At 41.4% G+C, this 13,019-nt stretch overlaps 1 protein-coding gene across 2 annotated transcripts in view; it reads left to right on the top strand.

Moving 5' to 3' along the window:
- The window catches only part of LOC131217944 (ATP-dependent zinc metalloprotease FTSH 4, mitochondrial-like), a 47,102-nt gene extending 35,248 nt beyond the window's left edge, over nucleotides 1–11,854 (top strand). For both annotated transcript variants that reach the window (XM_058212695.1, XM_058212696.1), the window contains 4 exons: nucleotides 8,491–8,727; nucleotides 8,832–8,956; nucleotides 9,781–10,257; nucleotides 10,597–11,854. In XM_058212695.1, the coding sequence (XP_058068678.1) occupies nucleotides 8,491–8,727; nucleotides 8,832–8,956; nucleotides 9,781–10,257; nucleotides 10,597–11,493 (1,736 nt within the window). In that variant the 3' untranslated portion in view covers nucleotides 11,494–11,854. The remainder of the gene's footprint in view (nucleotides 1–8,490; nucleotides 8,728–8,831; nucleotides 8,957–9,780; nucleotides 10,258–10,596) is intronic.
- Nucleotides 11,855–13,019: the final 1,165 nt, after the last annotated feature.

Raw genomic sequence — 13,019 nt, 5'->3', positions numbered from 1 at the left:
TCCATCTGAAATGAGCATTAATCCAACTTTTAATGTGGAAGATCTAGTCCGTGCCCATACTCCCATTGTTGATACATCGTCCCTTTCATGGCCTTTTTCTGAGTTTGCTACCCAACCCCTTCCACCCCCTCCTCCACCCATTACCCATAAAGAAGCAATTGAGGAAATCTTGGATGACGAGATAGTATCCACGAGAGATGGGGGTTTCCAAAGGTATCTTGTCAAGTGGAAGAACAAACCATCGTCTGAATCTACGTGGCTGTCGGGCGACACATTGCAGGGTATTGATCCAGATCTACTTGAGCGTTACAAAAGTTTCAACTCGTCGGGGTCGAGTTTTTCTCACCCGATGGGAATTGCGGAGACAGGTGCATTCAAGGTGTACCAACGAAGAAAGCGCCAACCACAAGTGCCGTCCTTGTGGATAGGCGAATATTGAGGAGCTGAAGACCTTTCACATGTGATTGGACATATAGAAGACCCCACTTAGGGAAGACACATGTGAAGGAAGATTGGAGAAAGAGGACCGAGCGCCCAAACTTTCCCATACTTATGTTATTTGCACGTTTTTTGACTTAGTTAGCGGTCTTTTAGTAATCTTATATCTTTATTTGCTTATCCTAGGGGTATTTTAGTAATTTTATGTCTTTATGTGCTTATTTAAGTGGGGTAAAGCCCTAAACACGAATTTCAACTATTGATGAATGAAAAGCAAACCCTTTGGTTGCCTCCTTCCTCTCTTCTCTCTAATGGTGCTTCTTCTCTCCCCTTGATCTTCTTCTTCTAATTTCTTCTTGTGCCCCTCCAACTTCCTCAAGGTAATAACTTTCTTTCTTCTATTTTTTTGTTTTGGCTAATTCCTCTTCGATCAAAATCTTGAGAACCGATCTAAACCCTAAATCCCCAAATTCTCAAATCCCTAATCCGAGAAACTTCTTGGTTCTTCGGACTAGTGATCTTCATTGATCGATTGGGTGTGACCATGCAAGATCGGGAGGTCTCATCCCTCGCCGGATCCAACCTAAGTAGTAATTGAATTCCATACTCCATGGTTGTAGTGATGGCCCGCTCCATTGCATGTTTCCTTTATGATTTTCTCAGTTATGATGATTATTGTTAGAATTTTAGATCATTTATTCCTTTTATTTTTAGTGTATTCATCCACCGATAAAGTTCCTTGTTTGAATGCAAGGAGCCCCTGGAGAAGAGTATCTATGTAATCGGAATTCAAATACTTACTTTCCAACTTCTCCCTCATGTTAGTCCACTTGGTGATAGCAGGACGACCCATGATGGGATTGTTGTCGTCAATGCTTCGTTATCAGATTCTTGCTGGGCTGTTCAACTTGACTTGGACAAATGTCACTCTCTGGACATCATTCATGTCATACCATGCAAAATAATCTTCAAGCATTGTAATCCAATCGACACAAACCTTTGCATCAAGGTGACCCGTGAGGTCTAGAACTCAACCTGTACTTTCTTGGTGATATTGTCTTTCTTAGGTGTCTCTATCATGGTTTCATGGGCTCTCTTTGCAAAGAGCTATTGCATGAAGTCGTAAACAGACTACGGAGGACTCGTACCAGGTTCTAGTTAGAACCCTTGTTGTGGATTTAGGTCACCATTAGGATCTCCGATGGGATCAAGTTGCTCTCCACGTTGTTCTCTGCGTAATTGGTTAACAACAATGTCCATGTTGGCCACCCTTGCAAATAGCTCGGTGATACAATTGTCTTGCTATTGAACGGTAAGCCACCCTCGATAGATGTTACCACTACAGGTAAACATCGCGGTGTTAGAAAGTAATGGACATAATATATGGCAATTTCTGGTTTAGAACAGAAGATTGCTAATGGCTGAGATTCTAGACTTTAATGGATTGAAAGAGGCTGGTTTAGGACTGTTAATGGTTTGAGATTTTGGACTCTAATTGGTTGTAATGGGGATTGGATTTGGACTGGAATATGGCTAATTTTTTCGGGTTTTAATGGGCTGGAATGGGGCTGATTTTGGAGTTTTAATGGGCTAGATTGGGGTTGATTTTAGGGGCTTTAATGGGCTGGAATATGGCAGATTTTTGGGGTTTTAATGGGCTGAAATGGGCCTGATTTTGGGAGTTTTAATGGGTTGGGAAAGGACTTATTACAAATATGAAAAAGAAATAAGAAGGGATAAAATGCATTTAAGAGTATTTGAAAATGGATTATTCATAACTAGTTGATTGATTTTGCTAGTTACCTACCTAAATAGGCTAGCTACCTAAATAAAGGGGATATCATGCATTTAAGAGTATTTGACTAATGGATTAATCATAGCTAGTTGATTGATTTTGCTAGCTAATTGCCTAAATTGCCTAGCTACCTAAATGGGAGGCTTGGGCCTCCTTATTGATGGGCCAACTCTTGGGCTTAATGGGCCTGACCCATGGATCATGGGCCTAGATCATTCTGCATCAGTTGTGCTTGGCAACTAATTGAGGGATTTGTTAGGATTAGTAAGGAGATCAATTAGGTGGTTAGAGGGTTTTGTAAATAAGTAGAGATGCATTGTAATTTAATTCTGAGATTTGCAAGGAAATTGAGTGGTTTATAGTGAGAGAGGGTTTTCTTCGTATTCATGCATGAGAGGTGTTTGTTTGCCATATTGCAATCCAATCCCCTTAGATCCCCAATTCCCCTATTTCCTTCTCTCCTTTTATCTTGCAAACTGAGTTTCTCCAGGCTTTTCCATCAACACAGATCCGGGGTTGTATCAGGTGGCTTAATCATGTGGAGGATTTGGGTCCATTTGACATTTTGACTAATATTGGCAATGATACTTAATGGAGAATAGGAATTTCTAAAGCACTTTTTATGAGTTTTATATTTTTGAAAACGATAGTGGGATTTTACCAAGGTATTCAAAATCGGTTACATTTCGGCTGATACGTAACGGTAACGACATCAACCGTTACGCGATTCGGCCTTGAAATGGGGCACCTCTGTTTTTTGGGTTCGCAACGGCCGTTACGGGACCGTAACAAACGTTACGGTCCATAACCCTAAAGAAAAATGGAAAAAAATGAAAAAAAAAAACATACATTTTTTTTTTTTTTTTTCCTTTTCTTCTTCTTCTTCTTCTTCTTATAATTATAATAATTATTATTATCATGGGGTGGTGACGTTGCTGCGACATTGCTCTGGCTGCGGCGACAGCAGTTGCTGCACTTCTCTCTCTCTCTCTCTCTCTCTCTCTCTCTCTCTCGATTCGGTCCCCTCTCTCTTCTTTCCCTCTTTTCTTTTCATTTCCCTCTCTTCTTTTCTTTTTCCAGAAAAAATGAATGGAATGGTCTGGCTGTTTCCAAGGCACGCAGTTATATATATATATATATATATATATATATATATAAAATCTACAGTGCACGCTGCATAGTGCACACGCACTATTTTAGTACGTGGGGTGGGGCCCACCTTGATTTATGTATGGTAAATCCATGCCATCCATAATTTTTCAGGTTCATTTTAAAGCATGATCCTTGAAATGAAGGGATCAAAATCTCAATTTGACCACGCAGTTGGGATTGAATGCCCATCGTTAAAATCTTCTTAAGGCCCATTTTGTGATCCACCTAAGATTTGGATCAGCCTCATTTTTTGGTCCATGCCTTGAAATAAGTGGGAAAAAAGGATGGACCACATGGATATACAACAAATGCATTGAGGTGGGCCCCACTTTTAAAGGCATGCTCACTAGTGGTCCACTGAAGATTTACATCTACCTGAATTTTTGGACCATGCCTTAAAATGAGTTGGCAAAATGGATTGACGGCATGGATATACAAATATATCGAGGCGGCCCACCCGCCTGGCCCACTAGTGCTCCTCCTAAGATCTGGATTTACCTTTTTTTTTTTTTTTTTTTCCAATATGATGCAGGACATGAAATTCAAGTATGATGTGCAAGATTCTTAGGCTTTAGATCACACTAGTTCAGAAATAATTACACAAAATTCCACATCCCACACAAAAGTTCAAACACTCAATCAAGGAGAATCTTATACGGATCCAGGCCTACACATGCTAGAGCCAGATCAATCAAAATTATAGACCAAACAAGAATCAAAGGAGGGTAAATTCATCCACACATGCACAGAAATAATTCTCCCAATCCAAGGGATTTGGAAATTTCAATTCGGGGAACGCTAAGGTTGAAGAAAGGACATAAAATTGGGGATTCGAGTAATTTAGGCTTAGGTTTATGAATTTTGGGTGAAAGATGAGTGAAATAGAGGAGAGAAATAAACCAGAAAAATACCACACGTGTGGACAGCAGTAATGGCCCAGACGCACGTGTGTGATCCCGGCCACACGTGTGTGGGGCCCACTATTCAAAAAAAGGCCACCTTGGCCCTGGTCGGCCAGGGATGGACTCCAAAACTCCTAAATCTCAGCTCGATCCGATGCATGGTTTGTGCGTGGTGCTTTGCCGAAGTTTCAGCCCTCCTATAGGGTCAGATTCTGAAAATCTGCTGTAGAGAGAAAAACGCCTGCAAATATTGATGGATTTGCAGATGGAATGCTTGTAGGAAAAGAGAAATATGAATGGAAGAAGATGGGGGCGAATTGGGATAGGTGTGGCTTCACACCACGGTAGTTAGCTCTTCGAGGAAGGGAGAGTTTCACACCTAATTGAATCTCCACAACTCAGGAATTTAGAGGAGTAGAAAAAACGCAGAAATTTTATTAATCTTCATTCAGAAAAAAGACTACAAAGGGTGCCTATTTATAATAAAACGCTATATCCCAAAACTCGCGTCACGTGCGCAACATATTACTTGCAGACGAAGTAATTAAAAATAACAACTAATCAAAGCAATCTAAACCGTCCATGATATTCCTAATAATAATAATAAGAAAAATCCAAAGTACTATGTCACTTAGGGTAGTGGGCCACGATCATGAGATCCAATGATGAGATCCACATGATAATCGGGTCCACCTCACGGAACCAAAACACAGTCCTTTAACTAGGAGGCCCTCCATGGATGTCGTCATCGATCCAGATAGAAGGTGGGGCCTTTCTCCTTGTGTACGTGCGTAGGGGGCATGCGTGTGCGCGAGATATCCCCATGACAATACCCTTAAATGAGTTGACAAAACGGATGGATGACATGTATATATAATACATAATCGAGTGAACCCCACGTACATGGCCCAAAAAATTTATACATGAGGTATATATCAACTCAAAATTAACCAATTAAATTTTGGGACCATTGTTGCTAAGTCACAATTCAAAAATTAAATTGTTTGAACAATTTTCACTATTAGTTTGCAGACACTTGTTTTTTGAAATAGGACCATTTGATATTTTTCATTTTTCATTGTCCAATAAATGTCCACCAATCTATTAGTGGGATAAGTGCCAATAGATTGCATTAATTTGAGGCTAGTTTAGGGCATCAAACGGTCCCCCTAATCAGCTCTGAATTGACAATACTATTTACCCCAATTTAATTTAATTTTTTAAAAAAGATCTATTGAGGAAAATGATATCAAATTGTTAGGTATATGAATTACATAATAGGATACAAAAATCCCTAAACTCTATATATTGAAATGAAATGTTTGTGAGTCACGAAGTATGTAATGCACTAGCGCAATAAATAAAAGGAAAAAAATATAAGATGTTTTGGTATTACATTCATTATAGTGTGTGTGTGTGTGTGTGTGTGTGTGTGTGTGTGTGTGTGTATAAATAATAGTTAGAAAACTAAATATAAAAGGTTTGCAGTTAATTTCAGGTTGTTAGGTTCATAAATCCATCAGACAGCCCGATGTAGCATTCTCACCAAAGAGTGGACCGTTACACCACCATAAACATGTTCCAAATTATAAATGAATGCATATTTGGAATACTTAGAATATTCTGGATTTAATCCATATTTTTTCATATTTTTTTGGCAATTTTTTTTTTCACTGTTACGCCCCGTATCGCCCGATACGGGCCGTATCCGTATAGGTAACGGTGGGCACCATTACACCCACCGATACCGACACCGAACACCTTGGATTTTACCTGGGCTATAGCTAGCATCGTGAGAGAGAGAGAGAGAGGGAGGGAGGGAGGGAGGGAGGGATATACACCATTTGCCTATTGTTAGATATGAGAGGACATGAAGCTCATGTGCCTGAAAAAAGAAGAAGCTTACATTTGCTCCATCTCATTTCATTCTCGAATCTCCCGAGTCATTGCAGCTAGCTCATCAGATTATGTTGTTGGAGTCACACTTTCCGCAATCAAGGCAGTATCAAAAGATTGTCAAGTGATTTTAAGCAACAATTGGTGGTACCGTATCATTATTTAAGGCATGTCTGATGGTTATGATTGTCTGGTTTAAAATTGGTTATTTAACTGTTAGCTTGGGAGTGTTCCTCCTGTGTTTAAAATTTTATAATCTCAGATTTTTCTTTTCATTGCTATAAATAACCTTCTCTTTTCTGAAAACTTGGTAGCTGAGTACAATAATTTAGTCAATAGCTCTGCAGAAGCTGGTGCTAGGTTTTCCATCGGAAATTGGTGCAAGCCAGTTATTAAGTCAATGAGATCTGAATCGCAAAGAAACGGACAAGAGTATGGCCACAAGAATGGAATAGAGAGGGAGAAATAAGTTTATTGATATTAAACTTCTCTTACAATATTTAAGAAAAACTCACACTCAGAAAGATATTTGAATGACTACTTCCTACCACCCTGTCGTAGACTAAGTGAATCTCTAATGAGAATCACCCCAATTAAGAGATTGATTTTAAATGAATCATAGTTGACATCAAATCAATCTAATCTACCTAAGATGGTAAAAGCCTCAATAGTAAATGCAAATATAGAAAATAATCCTAATTACACCTGTAAATTAGTCCCATATCTTCAATCACATCCCCTTTCAATCTCCAATCACATCTTTAAATCAGCCCCCATATCTTTCAAAAATAGTTAATTGCCATCCTTGATCTAGGTCCCAAGTCTACATATAAACAGTCCAAAAATCAGCATATGTTAGGCCCTACTGTGGACTGTGGGCCTAAATCATTGTTGGACCCTATGGTGGGCCTGCATCAGAAATGAATTTATTAATTAATTTTTTGCAGCTACAGTGCTACACCCATTTAGTACTGTGTTGTCCTTGGATTGTTGTATAGATATTTCTGGAGTATTTGCCATACTCTTTCCATGACATAAATTGTAGAAGTGTCTACAATTTCAAAAATTCCATCGTCTTGGAAATTGGAAACAACGAAGAGGTTCTTGTTCTTAGAGCTGGAAATAAACCGAGCTAGCTTGGTTAACTTGCTCGACTCGGCTTGGATTGAAAGCTGGGTTCGGGCTGAGTTGAGCCTTCTTTTTTAGTTCAAAAAAATTTCGAGCCGAGCTTCAGCTGACCCAAGTTCGGCTCTTCTCGGCTCGACCTATATACATTTAAAATTTTATATATATATATATATCGCCATAAATTCCCTTTCCTTTTTTTTCTCGCCCTAGCCAACCCGACCGGCCCTTCCTCCCTCTCAAATCCCCTTTCCTTATTTTTGCGCTACTTGACCCGACCGCCCCGCCGTCCTTGTCCAAGCACTCGACTGTTCCTGTCCGAGCACTCGATCGAGCATTCAACCTTCCCTGTCCAGCCGTCTGTCACTGTTCGAGCACTTGAGCTGCTCTCTCTCTCTCTCTCCAGTTGTCCGTCCTTGTCCAAGCACTCGACTGTTCCTGTCCGAGCACTCGATCGAGCATTCAACCTTCCCTGTCCAGCCGTCTGTCACTGTTCAAGCACTTGAGCTGGTAACCCTCTCTCTCTCTCTCTCTCTCTCCCTTTCTCTATTCAGGTGCTCGAACTCGAACTCGAACTTGGCTCGAGCTGCTGACCAAACCAAGCCGAGTTGGCTAGTCAGGCTTGAGGAGAGCCAAGCTGAGCCGAACTCGAGCTGAGGTAGGCTGCTGGCCGAGCCGAACCTAGCTGTGTAAGCTCGACTTGGTGTCCAGGTCTACTTGTTCTTAATATAATCTGAAGATGCATGTCTTGGAGACATGAAACTGGTAACAACTTGTTGAAAATAGAAATGGATCATCTTTAGGTGACCATTGTTTCTCAACTTGGGTCAGAAGCATTTAGTTGTCCGAAGGTGAATTTCAACTTGCAGAAAGGGCAGAATATGCTGCTTTTGGCAAAAGGGAAATGCATCCTCATTTGGTATTTAGTAGATATCCTCGACTCCTTAATATTCACTATTTAATGGATTTTGTTTTACATGTGTGATTTTGCAACTCTCATTTGTTAAGTTCTTATTGAACTTATTTGTTGCAGTGTTTCTTGCCCATTGACATTATTATACTGTTCTTTCATGTTTGTGGTTGTTGACTGCCTGTCAGTTGCCAGCCTTCATGTTTGGTTCTGTTTGCAGTGCTTGAATGTTTAACCTTATCTTGAACTTGTTCAACAATAACTGCTGACAGGAACTGGCAGCTCGCCAAAGGACAAAGCAAGTTTTGGTGGTCTTTCAGCTTTGAGGAATGTGGGTCAGTCTACCAAAGATGGTATCCTTGGAACTGCCAGTGCTCCCATTCATATGGTGACGGCAGAAGGAGCGCATTTCAAAGAGCAGCTGTGGCGCACATTCCGCACTATCGCCTTAGCATTTCTCTTAATTTCAGGTGTTGGAGCACTCATTGAGGACAGAGGAATCAGTAAAGGTAGTGTCCTTTCTGTGATGATTTTTAGAGGCTTCATCTAAAATAGGCGATTCATGCACGTGTACGAGTGGAATAAATGTTCTCTTTGATATTATTCTGCTCAGGGCTTGGTCTAAATGAAGAGGTGCAACCTAGCATGGAATCTAATACAAAATTTAATGATGTAAAGGGGGTAGATGAAGCCAAAGCTGAGCTGGAGGAAATTGTCCACTATCTGCGAGATCCTAAGGCAAGTCATCCATGTGCTTCTTGGGTGGAACCTCGCCATGGCTGTTGTTTTTTTATGTGCTGCTTTTCAATTGCCTCACAACATCGACCTTTTGGGTTCTGTATACCATTTAGTATGGTTCTTGGGCTTCTCTAGTTTAACACCAGTGTCATTCTGTACCTGTTAATATCATTAGTTTTGACATCTTGCTATTTCATTTCAGTATCTTCAATTTACTTTTCATCGACTGTCTCACATTTCCATGTTTTGTACTGAATGCAATATTCTATTGGCTTCCAGTTGGAAGAAGCTGGTCATTTTACCTTCATTTAGCTTACTAGATTTATTCAGCCTTTTTCTTTCATTACACTAGTGATGGCTTCTCATGGCACACATCTATTCTCTGCATCATGTGCTGGACACACTTCAACATCTTGAGTATCTCAGTTACTGGCGATTGTGAAGTTTCGAGTCAATAATTTCTTATGTGATTATGTTGGGGACTTCTTTATTAATTGTCTGCTGTGTGAAGTGTCATTGCTAACGAGATTTCTACCTGGCTCCTTGGATAGCTAGCAACCACGTTAAAAGCCTTTAGACAATTCTCTCTACCATCATTTTCTAAGGCCCGGTATAACTGACACGCAATTGTCAGTTTTTCATTCTTCAGATGGTCATTCATGGCAACCGGTTGTGGTAGGACATTGCTGGCATGAAATTGTGTGTGTGTGTGTGTGTGTTTGTGTGCACACGTGTCTGTGTTTTTCCCCTTTTTGATGTTGAAATATCTTTGCTTTTAATTGTGTCAGTAGGCTCGTATTTATTTTAGCTTTTTGTTGTGGCAGCGGTTCACCCGGCTTGGAGGCAAGCTCCCCAAAGGCGTTTTGCTTGTTGGCCCACCAGGGACGGGTAAGACAATGTTAGCAAGAGCCATTGCCGGAGAGGCTGCAGTGCCTTTCTTCTCATGTAGTGGCAGTGAGTTTGAGGAGATGTTTGTGGGGGTGGGAGCCAGGAGGGTGAGGGACCTTTTTTCAGCAGCAAAGAAACGGTCCCCTTGTATTATCTTCATTGATGAGATAGATGCAATTGGGGGGAGTCGCAACCCAAAGGATCAGCAGTACATGAAGATGACTTTAAATCAGTTGCTCGTTGAGCTGGATGGTTTCAAGCAGAATGAAGGGATTATTGTGGTCGCTGCAACTAACTTCCCAGAATCTCTGGACAAAGCATTGGTGAGACCTGGACGGTTCGACCGTCATATTGTCGTTCCTAACCCAGACGTCGAAGGAAGAAGGCAGATTATGGAATCTCACATGTCAAAGGTACTACTACCTTTTTCCCTTGAAAAGCCAGATGCCCTACATGGGCCAATATGGGGTGCTTGTGCAAGGTCTGTCCCTTTCATTAGGCAGTCCCAACTGTTAATGTGCCCTAGCTAAAATATCAGGCCAGTCAACTCTAAAGCTGGATTGCACTCTCAGATTTACTCATTTGTTTTTGTCTTGGGCATATTAACTGTGGGTCCTACCTAATGAATGACGAGGATTACATGCATGTGGGGCGTCTGGTTAGAGTAGCAGATGAACGATTGCAGGTTGTATTCCTTCTTGTAGGAATTACAAGGTCAACTTTCATTACTAGACCCAAATATTCTTTCACAGGTTTTGAAGGCCGACGATGTAGATCTAAAGATCATTGCTAGAGGAACGCCCGGGTTCTCTGGGGCTGACCTTGCAAACTTGGTAAATGTTGCCGCTCTCAAGGCTGCGATGGATGGTGCGAAGGCAGTGAGCATGGCTGATTTGGAGTATGCAAAGGACAGGATCATGATGGGAAGCGAGCGGAAGTCAGCAGTCATCTCTGATGAATCACGAAGGATGACAGCTTTTCATGAGGGTGGCCATGCTGTAGTTGCCATCTGCACTGATGGGGCACATCCAGTGCACAAGGCAACAATTGTCCCACGAGGCATGTCTCTTGGCATGGTTATGCAGCTGCCCGACAAGGACGAGACGAGTGTGTCGCGCAAGCAGTTGCTCGCGCGTCTAGATGTTTGCATGGGTGGGCGGGTCGCCGAGGAGCTCATATTTGGAGAGAATGAGGTTACATCTGGTGCATCGTCTGATCTCCAGCAGGCGACATCTCTTGCAAGGGCAATGGTTACAAAGTATGGTATGAGCAAGCAAGTTGGGCTCGTTTCTCACAACTATGACGACAATGGGAAGAGCATGAGTACTGAGACCAGGCTGCTTATTGAGGAGGAAGTGAGGCAGCTCCTGGATAGAGCGTACAACAACGCGAAAACCATTCTAACGACGCACAGCAAAGAGCTCCATGCGCTTGCTAACGCATTGCTTGCACAAGAAACACTGACAGGTAGTCAAATCAAGAGCTTGCTTGCGCAGTTAAACTCAGACCAGCAGCAACAGGAGCAGCAGCAGACAGTCATATCGCAAACAAGTTCACCAGCCGTACCAGTGCCGCCGTCTCCACCTTCTGGTGCAGTAGCATCTGCTGCTGCAAAGGCAAAGGGTGTTGCACAACCTTTAGGATCTTGATGCGAACCGGCTGGGTTAGATTTAAGACTCAGCCAGTTTGGTGTTGTCGGTGGGATACAGTGTGTATAGTTAATTTAAGGTGCTCTACATGTTCTCCTTCATATGGGAGAGGGAGGGATGTGCAGATAGAAGCTACCCTCGCATCATCATTCTATCCATCTAAGCATCTTCCCTGACGAGCTTGAATGTAAAACCAGGATGTAGAAAATTCATGGCTGGAGTTTAAAGGATATTTTTCGCGGGACATTTATTAATGGGCACCTTGGTGGATACCCTTCAGTATCCAACCTGAGTTAATCGGACATGGATCCCGCCTCTTGGCCCCGACTGATTATTGAGTTGTGTGTACTTCGATTCCTGATATTTGGCTCCGATTAGAAATTTCGAAAGTCTTGGGTGCCCGAGTGGGGATCTCAGAAAATGGTTTTTTTTTTTTCTCTAATTATTTTTATTATTTAAAAATCATAAAAGGGCATTTTTTAAATTTATGTAGTGACCCGTGCCAACTTGTTTGGTATTGAGTTGATTTGCAACTCGCCTAAGTCTAGTCAATTTGCACCACTGAATCGAGGTATTGAATCAGATCGGACACAGACGGAGTCTGGTCAACTTGTACGTGTCGCATCTGACTCGGCAAGTAGTCAATCCATGTGAAAGGCCTGTTGCTTAGGTATCCGAATATATAATTTTTTAAAAATTGTTTTATTATTTATTTAATTATATATTTGTTGAAAATAATTAGAGAAAAAAAAAAAAACATGATTCTAATATGGGACCAAACCCAAATGATCTGGCGCAAGTTGGAGCTGACTCAAGACCAGATTCATAATTCGATCCGGCTAGACCCAGGATTATTGTACCCAAGTTCAATTCTTTTGAGCCCTGTAGGTGCTTTTGCATGGCGGATTGAATGGGTTCTTTTGCAGTCCATGTGCTTACTCGAACATCTGCATGAGACCCAAATCATGCACAAGGTGGGTCCAACCACGAGCATGCCCTGACTGACAAGTTTTTTCAGGTCCCACCTGAAGTGGGGCCTAAGTGTGCCTAAAAAGAAATGTTGGTTGGAATCTTCTATACCAATGTTGAATATTATACATAATTCAGCCATGATTGTGGGCCTAGAGATCGATGGCTTGGATTGAGCAACCATGGGCCCCCACATCTACAAATTAAGTTCCTAACACGCAATTTCCCTGTTCGGAGCAGCGAACTCGGCCTCTGTTGTCCGGATGCCATGCTCAAATTTGAATTTTAAATTTCTTAGTTTCTATAAATTTAAAGCCGTCTAGTTGAGTGAAAGTAAGATATATATAAGTTTGCCAACTTTCAATACTTGTCAGGGTTTTTAAATAATTTATATTGATCATTAGATAATGCTATTTGAGTCCATTGGCGTATCACATAGCTTGCACCCTGTCATTTCATTCGTTTTCAAAAGATCTAGTGCATACTTGATTTAGGATAAAACGATCTTAGAAGTGCACCAAACTAGGAAATACTTTCAAGGCTCCAGGGTCCTTGGT

This window comes from Magnolia sinica, chromosome 1, assembly GCF_029962835.1.
Source record: "Magnolia sinica isolate HGM2019 chromosome 1, MsV1, whole genome shotgun sequence".
Taxonomy (NCBI): Eukaryota; Viridiplantae; Streptophyta; class Magnoliopsida; order Magnoliales; family Magnoliaceae; genus Magnolia; species Magnolia sinica.
The sequence above is the reverse complement of the archived record's forward strand: the minus strand, read 5'-3'. Positions and strand labels throughout refer to the sequence as shown.